Source organism: Watersipora subatra, chromosome 7 (genome assembly GCF_963576615.1).
Source record: "Watersipora subatra chromosome 7, tzWatSuba1.1, whole genome shotgun sequence".
Lineage (NCBI taxonomy): Eukaryota > Metazoa > Bryozoa > Gymnolaemata > Cheilostomatida > Watersiporidae > Watersipora > Watersipora subatra.
In genome coordinates, this window is record NC_088714.1 from 48,662,517 (window position 1) to 48,685,063 (window position 22,547).

The 22,547-nt window shown below is 35.4% G+C and overlaps 2 protein-coding genes across 2 annotated transcripts in view; one reads left to right on the plus strand and one right to left on the minus strand.

Moving 5' to 3' along the window:
* The window catches only part of LOC137399548 (L-asparaginase-like), a 31,537-nt gene extending 15,674 nt beyond the window's left edge, over positions 1 to 15,863 (plus strand). The window contains exons 5-17 of the mRNA XM_068085712.1: positions 1,922 to 2,039; positions 2,560 to 2,651; positions 4,457 to 4,583; positions 6,362 to 6,505; positions 7,639 to 7,793; positions 8,521 to 8,631; positions 9,776 to 9,898; positions 12,381 to 12,479; positions 12,587 to 12,711; positions 12,844 to 12,966; positions 13,079 to 13,178; positions 13,657 to 13,846; positions 15,471 to 15,863. Coding sequence (XP_067941813.1) covers positions 1,922 to 2,039; positions 2,560 to 2,651; positions 4,457 to 4,583; positions 6,362 to 6,505; positions 7,639 to 7,793; positions 8,521 to 8,631; positions 9,776 to 9,898; positions 12,381 to 12,479; positions 12,587 to 12,711; positions 12,844 to 12,966; positions 13,079 to 13,178; positions 13,657 to 13,846; positions 15,471 to 15,601 — 1,638 coding nt within the window. The 3' untranslated portion in view covers positions 15,602 to 15,863. The remainder of the gene's footprint in view (positions 1 to 1,921; positions 2,040 to 2,559; positions 2,652 to 4,456; positions 4,584 to 6,361; positions 6,506 to 7,638; positions 7,794 to 8,520; positions 8,632 to 9,775; positions 9,899 to 12,380; positions 12,480 to 12,586; positions 12,712 to 12,843; positions 12,967 to 13,078; positions 13,179 to 13,656; positions 13,847 to 15,470) is intronic.
* Positions 15,864 to 17,666: 1,803 nt separating this feature from the next.
* LOC137399503 (glutathione peroxidase 2-like) lies at positions 17,667 to 21,357 on the minus strand. Its single transcript, XM_068085645.1, has 3 exons — positions 21,105 to 21,357; positions 20,196 to 20,285; positions 17,667 to 18,317 (listed from the first exon to the last, which is right to left on the minus strand). The coding sequence occupies exons 1-3, from the start codon at positions 21,348 to 21,350 to the stop codon at positions 18,036 to 18,038; spliced, it is 618 nt and encodes a 205-aa protein (XP_067941746.1). The 5' UTR covers positions 21,351 to 21,357; the 3' UTR covers positions 17,667 to 18,035.
* Between the last annotated feature and the right edge of the window lie 1,190 nt (positions 21,358 to 22,547).

Below are 22,547 nucleotides of genomic sequence, written 5' to 3' on the forward strand. Positions count from 1 at the left end.
TGCATTTAACTGAGACCTTAATAGGTGGAAGATCATTTTTAGTTTCTTAAAAATACATGATGTGAAAATGCTGGTTCTATATTATGGGCATTCATGGGCTGGATTGTTGGCGTTGTCACCTTTTAAAAGAAATTATGGTTTATTTTTTCATTTATTTGTAGGAAAACTGTATTTTGATATTACCATGAATTTTCATGTAGTAAAAATGCCATATATAAATTAACCCATTATCTAAATTCAATGATACATCTTTTTGGTTTTTGAGTCTAAATACATTTGCAATTATCATAGAATTAGTTTCTTTACTTTTGAAAATATCAAATTTGCTGATTAATAATTTAATTGCGAACTTTATATATATTTAAAAATGAAATATTGTTATATTATCCTTTTAAGTAAAAACATTTTATCCAAGACCAGGTATTTTCACAGATATAAATATACATGTATATAAAAAAGATGAAATAGTGAATAACACTTATTATTGCGTAACAATATCTCAAGCCCTTTATTTCTTGAAATATTAATGATTTCATGCAATAGATTTTTGGTAATTAAAGTATATTGATCTCAGTCCCTTACTTTTCAGTATATTCGCAGAGGTAAGAGTCTTTATCCAAAACCATAGACGGTATTAAAAACCAACATGTTGGAGCTAAAGCTAGATTACAGCATATATTAAAATTTTAGGTTAGTTGCCCATCAATTGCGGTTTCCCTTGCTAGATTATAAATATAATATTACTTTTCCCCTGCTTGGGTTTCCTTTCCTTCATTCTCCATTGTGTGGATTATGGTGGTGAGCTCAGTGATTGTAATTCTCATGCAGTCAAACCTCTATAGTTATAAGTTAATACTCGTACTTGCATGTTAAAACTAGTTTATGTTGGAGCGAATATTACTATAAGAATACACTGTGATTTCTTCAACTCGTTCTACAGCCCAAAAATTTATGATGAACTTTTTAATAAATACCACAGGTAATTATTGAAAAATGTGTAGTGATCAATAGAAAAATATTTTTGTTGTTGTTCCCAAATAAATAATATCACGAGACAGATTTGGTGATAAGATGTAGACAGTTTGTGACCTACGCTACCTTAGACTAGGTAAAGTTTAAATTAACTAACATATTTTGTTGTTTTTATATTTTCTTTTGTTTCTTTCTAGTTTTTGCCAGCTTTACTTTTATCTATGAAACAACAGTTTTTCAGAACGTTTCACTCATACATTTAGCGTGCTGGAAATTATAACAGGTCTAGGACAGAGTATTTGCTGGAATTTTATGTTGTATGTTAGAAAGTTGTATGTTGAGGCGGTCTCAAGTAGAGGTTTGACTGTATTACCTTGTCTATACTACTACTACTTGTACACCAATATTGATTGTATATTTTGATGTTGTACAAGCTCTCAAAATTTACTTATTGTATATTTTGGGAACTCTGGTCCTGTCATACGCAATTTACTAACAATATGTTATTATTGGTTGACTTGTCAGACTAAGGGTTGTCTTCTCTTATGGTGGTATGAAGTGTTTCACGCATAATTTGGTATCAGATAGTTGTGATACATGATGAAAACTATAAGATGGAGCTATTGCGATAGTGTAATGGTGAGAGTTTTAAACTGAATTGTTAATACTAAAAATGGATGTCATTTTGGCTGCCTGCCATATGTATACCTTGTTGAAGCCCTATTAATCACTCAGATATACATGTAGCTGAAAGTTTTTGATGATTTTCTAATATATATTTAGTTTTTTAGATTTAAAAGTCAGATAAAGAAATATTGTTTAGTAACTTTAATATCTTACTGTGGCTTGTTCTCGTTTGTCTTTTCACATACAAAATGTTTTCAAGTAGATTAGCTAGTTGAATGTATGAACTATTACCACTTATCTGTATTTTGGTTGATATTTGTAGAAGTTCTATAAAAAGTTTGATGCCTTTGTAATTTTACATGGTACAGACACGATGTGCTACACCGCAGCCAGCCTGTCATTTATATTAGAGAACCTAGGCAAACCAGTGATTCTCACAGGTTAGTCTAAATGTTTGCTGATTGGTCTGGTCTCACCGCTCTCAAGTCTTCTCCATCACTATGTTTCCATGATGCTGTTGATCCTCATGTTTGCATCATCTGCAAGATGGAATGACAAAAGTCTGCAAGTCAAGCGAGTTTCGTTACTCGCAAATCCTCAGTGATTTTTCATGCTGGGCAAGATGGGTACGGAACACGGGGATGTCACACAAGGAATTGCTGGGTGGTCCGTGTATCGCTGAAGACTTTTTGGGTGGTCTGTGTACCATTTAGGACTTGCTGGCTAGTTTGTGTATCTCCGAGGACTGCCTGGGTTGTCCATGCACCGCAGAATACTTGTTGGGTGGTCTGTGTATTACTCCCATGTCTATATGCGCCAACCTTTTCTAGAGCCATATCTCTACTAACCCAACTGTGAATGTGTTTCTAGAACTAGCATAGGCATATGAATGTCGACCTCTTCGGCATCTCTTTCTATAAGGTTTATAGAAATGAGTAGCAAGTGCTTCTTATCTTACAGGTGCACAGATTCCAATATTCGAAACTAGAAGTGATGGAAGAGAAAATTTGATGGGAGCTCTTATAATGGCAGCTAGTTTTAATATTCCAGAGGTACGTCATTTGAAGGCTTGCTGTTGCCATGCAACAGGTCACATTCCGATTGTGGTTATGATGTATTTATTAAATAGATATCCCCTCGGACAATTCACTTTGAAACTAGTGCCACTGGACCTCTGCCAGCAGCCTCAAACATAAACTAAAGAATAGTTTATAGCTCCCAATTAGATTTGGTTGATCTGTTCAGCATACTCGTAGTGTGGCTTGTCTGTTTTATAGTCAGTTCAATCCATGTCACTTTTCAACAAGCTAACACATTTACATGGCTATCAAAAAATGTTGCTTACTCTAAAACTTACACTTTTGTGTAAGTATGTGGCAAAGCGAATTGTAGTAATAGTAAAGGTACATGGTAAAGTATATTGATATAAACATGTAAAAAATAAATTTTCTGAATGTTGATGTCTCTAGAACTTACACTTATATCAAACTATATGGCACAGCATATTTTAGTAATAGTAAAGGTATCGAGGAGATAGATGGATATAAACATCAAAATGTGATTTTTTATGTTATTTTGCTAGATGATTAGACAGCATCTGGTAATAATAGTATGTAGCTCGCTAAGTGGCAAGCTAAATTTACAGTCACCAAATGGAAACTTAGCATGAATAGCTAGCAGTGTCAGTATCCTACATGGAAGGGTCCATATTGAGTTCTCACTCAAACTCGTAATACTGAGAACATTCAGTGACATTTACTCTGTGGCTCTATAGTTAATCATTTCATAATTATAAGGCATTCGTAAGCTCTCAAAACATTGCACTGTTGCCCATTTAAACACAGACCTACCTTTTTATGAAGTATAATATGGTATAAATTGATACGAGGAATTAAACTCTTTTTTGGTGCTCATAGTTTGATAGTTTATACTGCTAGTATCAGTGGTATATAATCCCAGCTTAAATCGCTCTCTGCCACTGGGTGTTGCCAGTTGTTGGAATTCCCTTGCCACTGAACTCAGACATGTCCAGCCAAGATCACAGAGACACTGTATGCACAGCAATGATCTTAAAAACACTCAAAGCCTCTACTTAAGAGACATCATATTTGGTTTTGGAGGGATAGTTTGTACATACATGTACATGTATATGACACAGACATGCAATGTTGGGGTTGATTTTTATACTAGAGCTTTGCGATACGGCTGTTTAATTGTTTGGTGGTGATTGTCTGGTTTAAAGGTAGATGAGTTGAAAGTCGCTACCATTTAAAGAGATATCGACAATCGTAACAACGATATAATTGTGTAATGGTGATTTATCTCATACTTGACATTTTTTAGAATGAGCGATACTGAAACTACAACACACTGGTGTTTTATAATAAGCTCATTCAATGGCCTTCCACGCTAATCGACATTCATGAAATAAATATTTCTAATTATCATGAACCCAAAACACTTTCTTTTTGATTTAAAATGTACAGAAAATATTAACAAAGATTTACAAACAGTTTACTTAATAATAATATCGCGATATATTGCGAATCGTCTGTTTGCAATATTGAATTGTCTGGTGATTTTTGGAAATCGCAAAGCTATGTTCTATACTGGTGTGTTCAAATTGAATTGCCTATTATGTGGCTGGTGAAAAATCGCATTATTCTGTTGTCCTTTAAACCTGTTTTGTTAGAATGAAAGCCTTTAAACATGCTATTGTGTTGTGTTACAAACCGACCTGAATATATAGCATTGTTTAAGCTGTAGTAGAGATAAAATTGCGTAGCATAGATAGGTACGCATGTATACAACCTTACTCCAGTCATGATGCAGCCTTGATAGAGCTGTTGTTGAACAGGTGTGCATATATTTTAACAACCTTCTTCTGAGAGGAAATCGAGCTCGAAAAGTTTCTGCAGACACTTTGGATGCATTTGATTCACCAAATTTTCCTCCACTTGGCAGATTGGAGGTACAAGTAACAGGTGAGATTAAAAGATCCTTTGGTTAAACATCAGTTTTTCTGTCCATGTTATTTCAGCCATGTTGGTTTGCCAGTCCTGTGATCATTTTAAAGTTTGCTTGTCTAGCTTCAGGTCAACACTGAGGACACTTTGTTAAACATTCATATGCTGGCGTGTTTGTATGTATTAATTGGTTTATGCTAGAAGCTAACCAAAATTGTCCGATTTAATTCATTTATTGGAACAGGTCGTGTGCTCCTGCTAGACATCAGCTAAATGTAAGACCGCACCATACACACTATCAAGAGCTTCACAGCTTATGAATAGTCGAATATTCTTGACAGCTATCAGCATGTAAATAACATTACTAATCCACTACAATTAGTATCGTTTCCCAACATCAGCTTTTAATCTTTACCTCTTGATGACACATTTTACCAGAATTAATGATGCTCCCTGTAAAATATCTCAAAGGAATCTACTGTTGGGTTGCCTGGCCATACAATTTACGCTTGCATAAAGTTCAGTTTAATAAATTGGCTGTTATTACCAAGCGAATGTATTTTCATAAGCCTGTATTAACTTGCTATACTTGGAAAATCCATCTGTCTGTAGTTACATGATCTACTTAAGTTAAAATGCATGAATAAAGCTAACGGCCATTTCAACAATTGGTTTAGTGCAGTCCTAGCTTTGGTAATCGCTTGCTCAGCAAATCATCATAAAATATCAAGAATAATGTCTTTAATATACTTATAATATAGTGCCTACTATATTATATACTATATAATAATACATATAATAGTTCATTGTATGTACAATTATATAGTGTATATAGTATATATACTATATATTATATACACTATGTAATATCAATATTATATATATAGATATAACGTACTGTATTTAATATATAATCTATTTAATTCGTTCATTTTCATACACCTGTTATTCTGAGTATTTACAGCTAAACTTTTGTAATCTATTTCGTCGAGTCTGCTCATTCCTCTGGTATGGCGATTTCATAAGTTGATTCCAAACTATGTTCACTAACCATTAGAGAGAGCCAAAATACTGAATTCTCAAACAGTTGTTGAAATATTGGTTTGAGCAAGTTCAAAGTGCGAAATCATTTCAGGAAACTAACTGCATTAACTTAGAAATGAAAGTGAAGAAATTTTTTTGTTTTGTTCCGTATAGCTCGTAATATACAGTGATTCGAGGTATACAGCTATTCGTTAAATGTATGTACATGTATTTGCAACCATTAACTAAATTATTACTTACATGTTCTTAGGAACCATTTGCTGAGCTAAATACTTCATTTCAATATCTCTACAGGACACCAAATCACAGATGGCCTGACTGTTCAGCAATGTTCCTTCCTTAACTTGTTGTATTTAATTCACTATTAGTTATTGGTAAAAATTGTCATGTCTCGTGACAAATTACACTTCTGACTTCGATGTGGTCAGCTCACTTTCATAATGAGAGATTGCTATCAGTTCATGTTGTCTTGCCTCATCACTTTCTGCTAACTCTGGAACGTCTCATCACTAGCCATCGTATCGTCATATTTAATCATATTCTATTCAATACGCATGATACTTAAAGCAATCACAAATGTTAATCTGGTATGTTTACTGTTAATATCAGATATTAACATATGCAGATGCATAACGTATTACAGATACATAATTGTAGAATATTTTCATCAATGTGCAGTTTTACTAGTGATATATATATACATGTACATGTAGGAGTTTTATGACCTTGATCTTGGGTGACAATTGTTTTAGTCTACTGGGATCTTGTCCAGAGAGAGTCGAATGCCAGGCCCTTTACTGTGCACACCCTGCTGTCAGGCAATGTGGCTGTCCTCAGAGTCTTCCCTAACTTGTCTGCCACCGTAGTGAGGGCTTTCCTTCAAGACCCTATTGAAGGTAATGGCAGGTGGTTTGATAACATTTTATGGTAATCCTTTTGAAATTTATGGGAATGCTTTTGACAGTTAAAAAGCACAGCAGTTTCCTACCTAAACAAAACCTTCTTGTTCACTTCCTGAAATTGGTAGTCAGACTATTAGGCTTGTGTCAAGCTACAACACTGGTGTCAGCAGCAGAATCTGTTTTCTGTAGCATCTCAAGGAAATGTACATATTGGGTTTTTAGCAAAGACTACAGCTTAGCAATTGAAGTTAAAACCAAATGTCAAGGTTGCATATAACCCATAAAGTTACCATAGGTAACAGCAGAAAGGAACGATGATGGGAATTATTATTATTATAAGCTTATATGACATCACTGTATCAGTATTTTGTTTTAAAAATATGCTGTCTGAAGCCATGTTATATTTAGAAATAAGTTGGATGAAGATATTTTCATTATCTGAAATAAATCAGATAACTAGCATCATCTTCCTTGCGCGTTTTTAATGAAGACTCCCAAATATCATAGCTGGTCGAGTTAGAGCTTAGAGAGTTATTCCCACATGTTAGGAGGAAAGATTGCAGAACATCCTTTTGATATATACACTAATAATGTAATTGTGTTGATGAGCTGTACAACTAGTTGGGATAGCAAAGAAACTTAAGCGGATGTCTAGGGATGTTTCTTCACAAAAGGCTGTAGATAGCTGATTGTAATTACAGCCTGCGTACCTCTATTCTGGCTGGTAGAGATACACAGCTAGGATAGAGCTGTGTATATCTACCACCATGGAGATATACGTCTACCATAGAGATATACCCGTGTATCTCTATTCTAATTGGCTATCCTTCGTGTACCTATGTGCCTTGTTCTTATTCTTTGAGCAAAAATGCATGATATTGAGTGAGTTTTGAATATTGCTTGTGAAACTGCTATGCAGCAGACTGGTTTGTAGGTATTTTCATGAAGGAACTTATCAGTTGCAGGTGTTGCCATTTAGGGACTTCTTGGTTGTATGCATTGTCATGCAAAGACTTATGGGTTGTGGGCATTGTCATGCAGAGACTTATGGGTTGTGGGCATTGTAATTTGTAATGCAGGGAATTATGGGTTGTAGGCATTGTCATGCAGAGACTTAATGGTTGTAGGCATTGTCATGCAGTGCTATGGAGCAGGCAACTTCCCTGATGAGAATATAGAGTTAGTTGGAGTGTTGAAGGAGGCGTGTGACCGAGGTGTAATCATTGTGAACACTACGCAGTGTAGAAGAGGAGCGGTTAGCCTCACATATGCTGGTATCAAGGTTAGAATTTTTTGTTCTTCAATATGATAGTTGGAGAGTAAGTGCTTGTGTAGTTTAAGTACATGTGTAGAGTAGGTACGTGTTTAGAGTAAATACTTGTGTAGAATATGTATGTGGAGCCAGTATGTGTGTAGACTGTAGAGTAAGTACTTGTGTAGAGTGTGTATTGAGTATGTACATGTGTAGAATAAAAGTGTGTGTAGAGTGAGTATGTGTGCAAAGTCAGTACGTGCGTAGGTAGAGTAAGTGCATGTTTAGAGTAAGTATGTACGTGTGTAGAATACATGTGTAGTGTAAGTGCATGTGGAGAGTGCAGTAGGAACGTGTGTAGAGTAAACATGTGCATAGAGTAAGTATAGGTGTAGAGTAAGTACATTTGTAGAGTACAATAGGAATGTGCGTAGTGTAAGTACAGGTGTACAGCAGGTACAGACAAAGCTAGAGCAGCGCTGGTGAACTAGTGATATGGTTAGATGTAACATACATATATCTAAGAATGTAAAAAATATATATACCTACAGATAGAACTCATATTAACACACTATTTGATTTTCATTATGCAGTTTCATTAACTTTATTGGCACAGTTCCATAGATGTCTATGGTGCAGTTGTATAAATATCTGTGGTAATGCTTCATAAACTTATATATATTGAAATCTCGTATGCCTCTATGAACCGCTATGGGGTAGTTTCACCAATCTCTACGGTGTAGTATTTTCCTTGCAGGCACTCACTGATGCTGGTGTTATACCGGGTTATGACATGACCTCAGAAGCAGCCCTAGCTAAGCTCTCCTATGCCATCACGAAGCCCTGGTCTCTCGCCCAGAAAAAACAGGTGATGTCTTTCTCATTGTACTTGCCTGAAAGGTTAACTGGCAACATTTTAAAATAGCCTGTATTTATAACATTATCATATAACAGTATCATTATATTTCATTCTTCACCCATAATTATGAGGTTAATAAAACGAAAAAAAAAACAGTTTCAAGGCTAACAAGACTCGTGAGGCAAGCCTGACGATTGTTGTTAGCCTCCTTATTTACCCTCCTTATTTACCCTCCTTATTCAGCCTCCTTGTTAGAAAAATTACCTCCTTACGTCTGTGGTGTAAAGAGGTAATTTTTTGGCAAAACGTAGACATGAATTACTGATGTAACTGATGTAATATGAAGAGAATTAGTTGATGTTGACCAGTACTTTCACCCTTACCATACATCATAGCAGGCATTTTATAAGGAACAAAATGAGTGAGTTATAAAATGTCACAGTAGAAATAAGATTATAACTAGCAATACTTACCAAGGACTGTTATAAGGGTTCAGTCAGTAGTTGAGAGTCTGGCAATTAGCCTGCCTCCTCGTGATATCAATCTTCTGCACATTCACAACAAGTTTGAAGCAGATTACACAATTACTGAAAAAAAGTTTATGTCATATTTATGCATTCCGAATTAGTATTTGGGAGGTTAGAAAATAACATCAATCGGCTAGTTCAATTAACCACCAATTTCATTTTGTGGATTGCAATAACCCTTAAAAGTTAGCTATACTTAAAAATAATCTTTTGCAAACCCCTCAACGAATGTTTTAATTTCATGAATAAAGATTATAAACTGTCAATACTTAGATAGCACAATTTAAAAAACTGAGATATTTTAATATACCATACATGTAATTGTAAAGTGTCACAGCTGTATCTAAAAGAGAGTTTGAAATTTTAGTATAAATCTGAGGCACCCACTTTGCAGATGGTTTGCTGTCGACATCGTTGCCTATTATCTGTACTATTACTTTACAGTTCTTGGCTGCTGTCTGTCTACACAGGTTTGCTTGTTAGTTATTGTTGTTATTACCATAGAACAGCTCATATCAAATGGCTAACTGGTCAATGCAGTGCTAAGGATGCATAGATTGTTCAACTCATCGTATGACCCTCTGAACAATATAATTGCTTTATGAAAGATTGTTTCTCTCACGCAGTTTATAAGCAACAATGTGATTGGAGAGCTGACGACAACAGATAATCTCCCCAAACAAAGGCTCCTTTCCGATGCGCTCTCTATTCTTGGACTCGACTTGACCATGGTTGGAAAGGCTGTTGAGGTAAGTTAATTTGGTATTTATTATTCATAGGGATGAGCTGGCTCTGTATTTATTATCCATAGGGATGAGCTGGCTCTGTATTTATTATCCATAGGATGAACTGGCTATGTATTTACAGTGCAACCTCGGTTCTCGAACACAATCCGTTCCAGAAGGTTGGTCGAAAACCGAGTTGTTCGAGATCCGAAACAGGTTTTCCCATTAGAATTAATATATAGTGTATATATATAAGTTTTAATCCGTTCCAACACCCTGAATGTTTACCTTTTTAGTATTTTATACATTATTTTATGCATGAAATTGCACATTAAAATGCTGACCAACACATAAAAAGCAATGTATATCTCAGAAAATGTTAAGAAAAATGGCAAAGACACAAATAACATAAACATAAATGTAACCCAGGCTAATCTTACGTTTGCGTTGTCGTAATCTTCCATACGAAAGATTACGCCAACATGAACGTGTAAAAATAACAAAAAAAGATAAAGAAAAGAATTATGAATAGGATTTTTTACTCGGCTACAGGGTGTTCTTTTCTCTTGAAATATCTATCCAATGACACTTGCTTCTGCCTTCTTTTTAGCACTTTTCGGAAGTGGTTCATGATAGTGTCGTTAAAGTCATTGATGACTCTGGTGGCTGCAGCTTTATCGGGGTGGTGGAGTTCGACAAAATTCTGTAACTCGGCCCATTTGCTACACATTTGTTTAATCTCTGACAGTACAACAACAGTTGGTCACGGAGAGAGCGATCTACCCCCGTACGCCGCTCAGCATCCCACCCTCATGTACGCACTCACGCGTCGTACCGGCATTCAAACTCCAATTTTTGTTCGAACTACGAAGCAAGAATTTCTTGAATTTTTTGCTCGGACTCCGATTTGTTCGAACTGCGAGTCGTTCGAAAACGGAGGTTTCACTGTATTATTCATAGGGATGAACTGGCTCTGTACTTATGGTTCATAGGGATGCGCTGGCTCTGTATTTGTTATCCATAGGGATGAACTGGCTATGTATTTATTATTCATAGGGATGAACTGGCTATGTATTTATTATTCATAGGGATGAACTGGCTCTGTATTTATTATTCATAGTGATGAGCTGGCTCTGTATTTATTATCCATAAGGATGAGCTGACTCTGTATTTATTTTTCATAGGGATGAGCTGGCTCTGTATTTATTATTCATAGGGATGACTTGGCTCTGTATTTATTATTCATAACGATGAGCTGGCTTTCTATTTATTATCCATAGGGATGAGTTGGCTCTGTACTTACTGTATTATTCATAGGGATGGGATGGTTCTGTATTTGCTATACATAGGGATGAGATGGTTCTGTATTTGCTATACATAGGGATGTGATGGTTCTGTATTTGCTGTGCATAGGGATGAGATCGTCTGTATTTGCTTGATAATTGATCGATAATTCAATTTGATTGCTTGCTACCATTTATTTCTTGGACTATCAATGAACAAAGCTATTTAATTTCGCGTTTTCGTTCGTTATGATAGTTTAGTTTCGCTCATGAAATTTTCGCGAGAGGATGACTTTGCGAAAACGCGACAGTTAGATGAGGCGAATACATGTGTCCTAGGGTAGGGATGAGATTGTTCTGTATTCGCTGTACATTGGGATGTGATGGCTCTGTATTTGTCATCCATAAGAATAAACTAACTCTAGATTCGTAACCCATATGGTTGAATAGATTTTAGATATATTATCCCTAAATGCCAGCTGATTTTGTAGCTGTGTTTTGTGGAATTTGTGTTTGGCAGTTTTTTTCTTTTTTTAAATAGTATGCGTACTTTTTTATTAAAATGAATCAATATGTTTTTGAATAATCATGCGGTTACATTAATAAATATTGCATTCTAGTAGATCACATATATACAGTTCCTTTGCACAGCAACCTTTAAAAAGATAACACCAATATAATTTTCTTTAATAAGATATTATCCTGCTGTTATTGTCACTCTTGGAATAAATTATTATTTTTGGCATGTGTTTATATTCATCTTTTTTGTATTCAATAGTGTTTATTCGCATTGTATAATCTTTCTAGGCTTGTATTAATCCCTTTTAGATTCTCCATGTATCTTTATCAACGCTTATCTTAATTGCTCTATGTTTACATCCACCCTTCATGCAATCCTTTGTTTGTAGCTGCTATTTATAGAATTTATGCAAGTGTTTTTCCAAACCTTGTAAAACTTCTATCCATATCTATATCCACCCATAGTAGAATGGAAGCTTGTATCCACCTTTTGCAGACTCTTTACATAGCTCTATCCACCCCTTGTAGAAGCACTTCAACTCTGTGTCCATTTGCTGTTTAATCTTTAGGTGGCTTTATTCACCTTGATGTAGTCTTAATGTAGTTTAAACCTCTCCAAGTTTCTATGTAACCCTAATAGCATCTGTATAAATCTGTAGTTATTCTTTACAAGCTCTAGTAAAGTCTGTATTCAACATTTGTAGAATCTCTCAGAATTAAGAAACACCATGATCTTGCCTCTCATGTGTCTGACAATCAAACATGACGACCTTGCAGCCCTCGAGAAGATATGTCAAAAATACGTGAGTGTTTGTTTTCTTTTGACGTTTCCTGAAGGTGTTTTAAATACCCATGTTTATTGTACAATTAGAGCGTAATTACGGTGTCAACTGACGAGTTTTCTTTCTAGCCAGGAAATGTGCTGTCAACAGATTACGATGGACGAAATGTATTACATGTGGCTGTCAGGGAAGGAAGCTATGCTACCATACAGTATCTGCTCAAGCAAGGCACAAGTGTACACAAAAAAGACAAGTATGCATAATGAATTACTGTACATGTATTTGTATGTCATAAAGTCAACTAGCATTACCACATTGGTGCAAGTTGCAGTTTGTCACCCAGTCTTTCTTGCTAAAGGGTTTCATACCTTTCCTTACATGGTAGCTTTAACCGATCTCCGTTGTTCGAGGCTATTATGACGCGGAGACTTGATGTCATAGAACTTCTAAGGAGGTCGGGTGCTCATCTTAACGTCCATCCTGAGACATTGGCAATAGAACTCAACCAGTGAGTTGATAAACATACAGTTTGTCCTTTACCAAAGCTAGAGAGAAATAGTGTTGATTACTTCTTAAATTTTCTGTAATTAACTCTGCTTTTCATTTGTATTTTATCACAGAGCTGCTTCTCGAGGAGATATCGAGCTTCTCAAGGCATTCTGGGTAGCAGGAGGAAAATTAAATGTCTGGGATTACAGCAAGCGGACACCGCTACACATGGTTGGTTCTATTCGCGCTTACTCATTGTTCGGAGTTGTCCTATCTATTTGGATAGTGCTTTTTGTTTCACCAATTATAAAAATTTGAACAGTAAAAGCTCTACTGCAAGAATAGAGCATTGTATTTTAATATTATTTAATTGTTTACTTCCCTGCATCAATTAGATGATGCCCTCATACAATCACTAATATTCCAAGCAGAACTGGCAATTATGGCTTTATTGTATTGTATAACATTATACCGTGGTATATCGTGTTATACTATAATTGTACTAGAGTTTATTATAATATTTGATGGTTTACTTATATTATAACTATATCATATCAAACTGCAAGATATTCCAATTGAAGCTGGTTAAATCAGCGTAACTACTTATCGGATATATTAGCTGATTGATTATTGTTGTAGAAATTTAGTATGTGTATTTATGGTGCCATTTATGCTTGTCATTATAGTGTGTAGCACATTTCCTTGACAGGCAGTGCTGTACCGGCATGTCGAATGTGTAGAGTACCTGCTCAGGCATGGCAGTAACCCTCTTCTCAAGGACGACTGTCAGAGGTCAGCGTTTCAGCTAACTGTACATACAGAGATCTGCTCTCTGCTTAAATCCTCATTGGTTGCGCAGCGGTGGAAGAAGAGCTCCGGTACTGCAGGAAATTTAGAAGGTAATTCTCATAAAAGTACAGCCATTCCTCTATTTATCATTGACTGGACATACAAATTTCTGACATACAACATAAGATTTAAACAAGTATTTTAATCTACACTCAAAGTAATTTCCAACATGCAACTTTCAAAGATTGCATGTTGGAAATTTTATGAAAATTGATTTATTTTCATAAAATGATTTATTTTTAGCGCCTCATGTTCATGGTAAGGCTGTTTTAAAGCACGGAAGTTGAACAAAGGGCAGTGTGCTGAAGTTGTATCAGTCGCATTCACTGAGCATGCATTCCGGTGTTTTCATTAACATTTTTACTACATACTTGTGAATAATTTTCTACTTGCAATACAGTGAAACACGGATAACTCAAACTTCAAGGGACCGAGCAAAAGTGTTCGAGTTATTAGAGCGTTCAAGTTATCAGGACAGTCATAAGTGCACGTATTTATCAGTAGATACATGTACATATACAAACTATATATCAATCAAAAGCATAGATTGCTTGTTGCAAGCTAAAGGGTCTCTCGTGTGAAGGTTTAAATATTTTTAATCAGAAAGTATAGATATTTTTCTATCACTTGAGATTTGTTTGTTGCTTTAGGTGATGTGACTGCCAGGACGTTCTCAGATTAAAATTGGCAAAACTTGATCGCGGTTAAAACTCTCAGAAAAAATACATACGTATTTTTCCATCGAGCGTTTTAACCAAGATCAATTTTGCAGTAAGTCAGTTATTACAAAACTGCACAAGCCATTAATGAAAATATTTGCCGATGTTGGTAATAACGAGGCCTAAGAACTACTAAAAGTCGATGTTTATCTCTATGGCTTGGAATAAAGTGATATTCTAAAGCGATAGTAACAACCGTCTCGGTAGCCATTTGGAAAAAAACTGTTCGAGTTAACAGAGTTTCGGTCGCGTTATCTAAAACCATTTATCATTGCGTGGGAACGGACCAAGCAAATCCATTCGAGTTAACCATGTGTTCGATATATCCGAGGACGATTTATCCGAGTTTCACTGTATATTGTTGAATGAGGTTACGTATTTGTATTTCAGAAATTGAAGAAGCTTGCAATAAATGTAATTTTAAAAATATAAGAAAGTGAAAATGTATGAGCCAAATTAGTTAAGCCTTCACTTGGTCTAAGTACGAGTAAGCTATGCAGCGCATCTCTATCTCCAGCTCTTTCTCTGAACTTATGCATTGTCAAGTCTGAATGCTTGTTTGCATGGCTGGACATCTATTATACACAATGTTTACCCCCACCTTTTTAAGCAGCTGAAGGCACAGATTTGGCCAACGACTAAGTTGGAAGGCCTTTTTAAAAAAGGATGGCATTTATTCTACCACAGAAATTGAACGAGAGATGAATGGGGTGTGATCATGTGTCTTTCAACAAAATCAGACAACTCACACTTTTGTATTGAAACAAAACAAGTTGGCAATCTCATCCATTACCACAGACTTTCTAATACAGAAAGTACTTTTGAGTTTACAGTCAAATATTTGTTCAACTTAGGAAGGGGGACTGTATCTGCCTTTGAATTTCTTGTTACGAATGAATTGGTGGTCGTGTAAAAATTGTTGTCAACTTACAATTCAACCACTTTTTATGTGTAGATAACTCTAACAAATCTCAGGCTGCTGAAACTGCTGAGCCTCAAGCTAGCTCTCCTACATCAGTTCCAGAACCTTCTTCAACCGGTTCAAAGAAAGAGGAAGGCTTAGAAGAGAAATCAGCATCTAGTTAAGATGTCATTCATTCTCACCGGTGATTGGTTGATTTTTGACAACCTTTCTCATGTGGATTTGTGTTTTCTGTGATATTTAAAAAACGCACTCAATATTTTTAAATGTTGCATATGTTGTTCGCTTGTGATACTTATTATATGTGACGCTTATCCTCAGGATGTTGTGCAATTGATGCCTCTATTTTTAAAACTGTGCTTAAACATTGAGTTTGAATAATTTATTTCAAATAATTTGTTTTAATAAATCTGTTATCAACGACTGCCCAGGCAGCTGCTGAAACTTTTAAGCATTAATTCACTTCATGTCGAAGTGATCTTGTTATTAATTGCAAATTGGTAACCATAGAAACGGTGTTTGACATCTGAGCATTCGTTAGTAGTAATGGTAGGCAGAGCTGAATTATTGAATTGTTTCTTTGTGCAAACATAAAATAGGTAATCATTTGCAGATGTTTATGGGTTGGTATCTACATGCACCTTCATCAATGCCATAAAACAATGCTTTTAGAATAACCATACTTATAAAAGCATATATGCTGCCTATATGCTGACATACATTGCACCTACTGTATGTGCTGCCTATATACTGACATATATTGCACCTACTGTATATGCTGCCTATATGCTGACATATATTGCACCTACTGTATGTGATGCCACACGTCATTCTTGCAGCATCTGTCAAGTAACGATTGTCGAGAATCTTTCTGGAAGTTCAAAGGTGGTCATGAAACAGAGTGGTAGAAAAAAAATGAGTTCGTGGCAAGAGTACACTTGTGGCAAATTGATAAAATCGAGCAGATAAACAAATGGTGTTGTGAAGATAAATCCAAATTTGATGTAAGAATCATTTTCAGCACGCGATCAATCAGTGTTTTACAATCATTATGCTGACATTACTGGATAGTCCTTGATCTTATCAAGTAATACCTAAAGTTCAATATATCATGATTTTGATTCGCACCGAGTCGGGGCATAGCAGTGCTACATGAATTGGTAAAGTAAGTCTTTCACTTGTTGAGTTTCTTCATGGCGTAGTAATAGAGGTGAAAACTCCTGAAGTTATTTAGAATAATGTGATGATTTATGTGAGATTGCTGAGTAAGAATATTCAATTTCAAGCTTGGTGATAGCAGCAAAGACTGCAATCAAGAAGTTGCTTCAAATTAACTAGTCCCTGTTATGGTGGCTGAATGAATAGTGTAAAACTACACACAGTCTCTGGGGTAAGTTCCGGTTTAAAAACACTCGCTTTATGTACTTCTGTAAATATGTGTTTCTGGCATTGTATTTCCCCCTTTTCTGGTATCACCATGGGATCCCATGTGCACTTTCAAATTGGGTGTTACAAAGGAAAAAGGCGAACCTAACAGGATATAGCGACATATAAGATTAAGTGTATAAATGTCATATTAAAATACTTTAACCAATAAAAATGTATTTTTGCAATTGCTGAAACATCATTTTTCAAAAATTAGTTGAAAGTAAATATTTGAGCTTGCGATGAGTGGCATCGCTGCTCCACTTACTAATTGGTGTTATGTGCTAAGGTTGTGCCCGGATGCGACATTCAATGTCATCCTCATACTCTTTGTTTCCCATTTTGCCATTGACAAGCTTTGAAAGACACCTCTTTACGTGAAAAAAATCAACAATTGATAGGTAACTTTGAAGAAATAGCCGGTAACTAAGGAAGTAATAAATTGCACCTGAAGTAATACTGGTATGTTGGTATACTGGTATGTTCGAAACTAAAGGAATGGTCACACAGAAATAAACAAAGATTCAGAGGTAGTGGAAGGCGAATGAAAGCCCAAACATGGCAGGCATTTACAAGTAAATAGCCAGTTGAGCACGCTATTGTGGATTTCACCTAGCTCATCAGATGTACAACAAAAAATACAATTTTTTCAGCCAAATGATTGCATTGTTTGGTCAATAGTAAATGTCTATACAATAATCAGTGAAAAAGCCTCGGATTCCATAGTAATGAAGAACTCAAGTTCGTGCATATATTTGGTATATTAAAACAAATAAGGGTGACCTACATACAAGGAAATGTAAGGGCAATAACGATTATTGGAAATATGGTCAGAGCAGAAAAATTGAGCAATATAAAGTAATGGAAAGTAATTTAAATCCGACGGCAAAAACACCAAAACAAAACGGCTTGAGCTAATAAAATGATCGTAATGTTAACAGGATCAGCTTTAGAACCTTTATGCAAAAATATCGACATATTTAGCAAAGCATCTTTCAGGTAGTTCAAAGGTGGATGTGAAACGGAGAGGTAGAAAAAATAAGTTCATGGCAAGAGTATACTTGTGGCAAATTGATAAAATCAAACAGCTAAATAAATGGTATTATGTGGTGAAGATAAATCAAAATTTGATAAAAGAATCATTTTCAGCTTGACCTCAATGTTTTACAATCATTATGCTGACATTGATGGGTGGTCCTTGAACTTATCAAGCAGTACTTGTACATCATTATACAGGTTAACAACCTGTATCTTGGAGCTGTACCTGCGATATGGTTTTCCATTAGGGGCAACAATAAACTTTTCAAAGTTATCAGCGATATCGTTTCTACAGACGGGCACCCAAGATATGTCGGCAGAAGAGTCTACAAAGGAATGGATATTATCTCCCGGCAACGGTAGACTCTCCCTTAGGTATTGGAAGACTGGATGAGCATTTGCACCATTGACCTCTACCTAAAATGTAAGTATAATTGAGCAGGCATTTTATTGTTGTTTGAGGAATATAATTACGTCGTTTATTTGCTGAGTCGTGTATTAATTATACCGTTGTACAAGCAATGCCATATATCACAAATACGATAGAATCTCATTTCCAAAGGTAATACAAAACTATGACTATTAGCACAGAGGTGTCAGCAACTCAATTTCAAAACAGCTTTTGTTGCTACTGTTAGTGTGAATAGATCAATTCAACTTTATCATACAATCTTTAGAAAACCTAGTTACTCTGGGTGTGATTAAAAGAGTGAAAGACACAATTAGCAAAAAATTGAAACCTATACTTTTACTCCCTCCGAAGAAACTGCTAAACAACCAGGCAGTATGCATTGACAAAAATATCAGAACCGTTATAAATCAGTAACAACAAAAGAATTAATTGGCTTTATATATAGCGAAATCTTCACTATGAATCAATTGATTATTCATTATCATCAATTCCAACCCCTAATGCAATTCAAGCCAGCTGTTACTGTTCAAAACCAGAAATTACAGTAAAATATGGCACAATAAGAATGTCTGACTGAAAAGAAAGTAATATATTCTATGAACAACCAAACTTATGTCACTTGGTTGTCATGTAACCTACAGCTATAAAGCTAACATGGTCTGTGATCGCATTACCTTAAATATTTGGAATACTACATGGAACAAAGAGCCTTTGGTAATGCAAGTTTCTTTTGTCTACAAACAATATGACCCGTAAAAATGCACCTACGCGTAGACTGATTCAAGGTGGGCACAATGTTTGGATATCGTAAAGAGCCAAATACATGAAACAAATCGCCGACAAAAGCGTCAGGATAAATCATGTAAAATGTTCATTTTAGCAAAGCGTACTTATTGCTGTGGGTCGACTCCTGAAGTAGATTAGTAGAATAGTTCTACAATACAATAGTTCACCAAATCAAAAACATTATTTTAGGAAAACAATATTCTGAACAATATTTATGAAAATAGAGTCGAAGTTGGCGAAAGACACATTTATCTCCTGTGCTTTTCTAGAAACTGTATATATCCAAAATCTCGTAAATATTAAGCATACAAGGTCAAGTATGGAAGTGTAACAAATTAATTAAGAAGCTTTGATGAGTTGCCAAGAGCACAAATAGTTAAATAGAAATCATATAGTTATATGGCTTTACTTTCATATATGTTATTGAACGTTTCGTTAGCTTGTTGACTTTTGCTGCAATAAACTGATGGTTTAGTATCATAAAAATCTAGTGTCTCCATCATGCTTGTTGCAATCTCACAAATAATAAGCAAGACTGAAGCTGTTTTCACTGATAGCATGGAGGTCTTTGATATTACATAAAATGTTGTCAGGTAGAGTCGTTATGGAATTTGTATACGACATAATGAATAAACATAATGAATAGCGAAATAATAATTATGCCTACTAATTATGTCACTCATACTCTACGGAAGCTGTTCAATAGTGGAGCCATTGAAAGCGTCATAGAATATTTTAATTAGCCTGACTAGGCTAGCGTAAAAAAAAACTCTATGGAACAGAAACCTCCAGTTTACTAGTGACACTTGTGCTGAAATCATAATAAATAACAAACCCGATCACCGCAAGTTCATAGTGACTAGCACACTAAGTCATTCTGATCATCAGCTACCGTGGGTTCAATGAAAAATTCGGGCACATAGTAGCCCCATGTAAGGTAAAATGTATTTTTGGCGAATATAATCCACAAAACATGGCTAAAATAAACACCTTCAAAATAACTCAATATTTAAATGCAAGCCTAATGCATAACTGAGCAGAGATCCACTACAGTAGGCCTATTTTCAATCTGAACAGGCCAATTGGATTTCACTTACCCTCTTAAACAACTCAAACACTGGGCAAAATTCATTACCGGGTCGTACATGCCGTAGAACCATTTGCAATTCTTCTCCATCACATTTTTCCTGTAAAATTCAGTAACCATAATCATTTTGTATCAAATTGCTAATATTTAATAAAGAGAATGAATTACACACGTTGCTTGCACACATTAGTCAGTAACCACTTGAAACTAAAATTAATCTTGAAAACTATACCAGTGTTATGAATATGCTAAACTCAGCTATTTCTAATAGCCATATGCATCAAGCTATCCTGGGATTAGCGTAGTAATATGCAAGCCAGCTTTCATGGAAAGCCAATGGAACACTGTATATAAGGATATGTAAGCCATTGTGGAAGAGGATGGGTAAGAATAAGTAACGAAGGAAGATACACTAGTGAGACTGAAGCACAAAGAGCACAAGATACTGTCTACAAGCGACGAAACTATATATGAACATTTGTGGATTATTTGAACATTAACTCATCTCTGTGCAGTTTTAGCTAGCGTAATAAAGAGCCATACTCATTCACCAGTCATCTTGCTTGGAACAACTATAGTTGTGCATGAGAGCTAATACTCATTCAGTATAAGACAACTTGTAACCAGAACCCACTTAGTAGTGATTGCAAGTGCCGTAAGTCGCTATATTAGCAAAAGACAAGTGCAAATATTAACTATACCAGCATAGCTGAAAGCGTAAAGAATGTTAGCTTCCCTCAAGCAAAAGAGTTTTGAAAGCAAAGGTGACTAGATCTCTCTGAAATCGTGCAAGATTTACTCTATCAGCTGAAGTAGTTTCATTCACCGTTTAGGAGCAGTGCAAGTAATGAGCAGAATTGGCCATAAAAATATTTAAAAAAATCCTTGGTGAAAATCTACAAAATATTTAGAAACTTACGGAATGGTGGAACTGGTTGCACGGAAAGCCGAGTACCGCGATTCGTTTTCCAAATTTGTCTTGGAAATCGTTCATTTGTTGAAACACTTTACTGGCATCATTCCCTAACGACGCCACATTGATAATTACCAGAACTTTTCCTGCGTACTTTTCTAATTTAATTATATTGCCTTTAATGTCTTCCACTGTGAAATCGTGAAATTTAGTAACAGTGACTGGAGTGCGAACCACGATGTTGGCAGCCATTTGTATGGGTTAGATACGACCTTGAAAAACAAATCTAACTGCCTCAGCGTTTATCGTTTAGAGAACGGAACTTTGCTAGCATCGCTAACATTTCAAATTCTGTTTTGCCTATGACTTGTCCGCTTCGTAATTGCAAGATGGTACAACTCCAAATTTTATATCAGCTAAGTTTTTTTCTGTTGTGGATTTTAAAACATTTTAGGCCATTTTAGATAAAAATTTAAAGACTTTATGAGCTAGTCGTTCATGAGACAAATGCACAAAAGAAAAGCTTGGTTCTTCACAACCTTGTTGAGACCCTCCGGAAAAAATTGATTCAACAAGCTAACATTACTAAATACAAAAAGTACAAACTTTTGGACTAGTAGCTATGTGTAACATCCGTTCGTATTGATGATAATTGGTGATACAGCTGCTAATTAATATTAAATAGAATTTTGATGAAAAAGAGAAAAAGAGAGTGAAAAAAGTATGTGTAATGCCAAAGACGGGTAACTGCTAGTTAGTGTAATTCGGCAATACAAAATGTTTAGATGAGACTGATGCATAAAAATAATCAATGAAAAACTTGTCTGGCAGCTTGGCGTTCTAATGATTGTGATAATATTGCTATCATATAATGAAGCAATGTGAGACCTAGCGGTAGCTCTGAACAATAGTTTTTCAGCGTAAAATATTCCTAACACTGCTTAAATTTGTTTCTCATTTTGAACTTAGTTCTTCAAAGTTTAATTAAAGTCATAAGCGTACTAACAATATTTTTAAGCTGACTCACTAGTAAGAAAATATTCTACTACTAAACAGTTTCACTGTTTGTAACTCCAGATGCTATCACTAATGGTATTAGCCTTTCTAGAAAATTTTGTTTAGTGGTCTATAGATCAGCGTTATAGAAGGGTGTTAGTAAATAATTCTTGATTAGTAATAGGATTACTATTAGCGTTGAGGTCCATTTTATGATCTTAGGCTATGATAGTCGTAAAAATCATTGGATTTTATAACCGCTCTGGTGCTGTTTATTACAAGTCAAATTACTCCAGGCTAATCATAATATCATCAGTTTATCTCTAAATAATGCAAAGATATTGATTTGTAGGGTTCACCCTAGAGCTCCCAATACTAGCTGGTAAAACATATTGTGGCGATCAACATGTGGGTTGATGTGTTTTACCCAGAACTCTCTTTAATAAGGTGCAC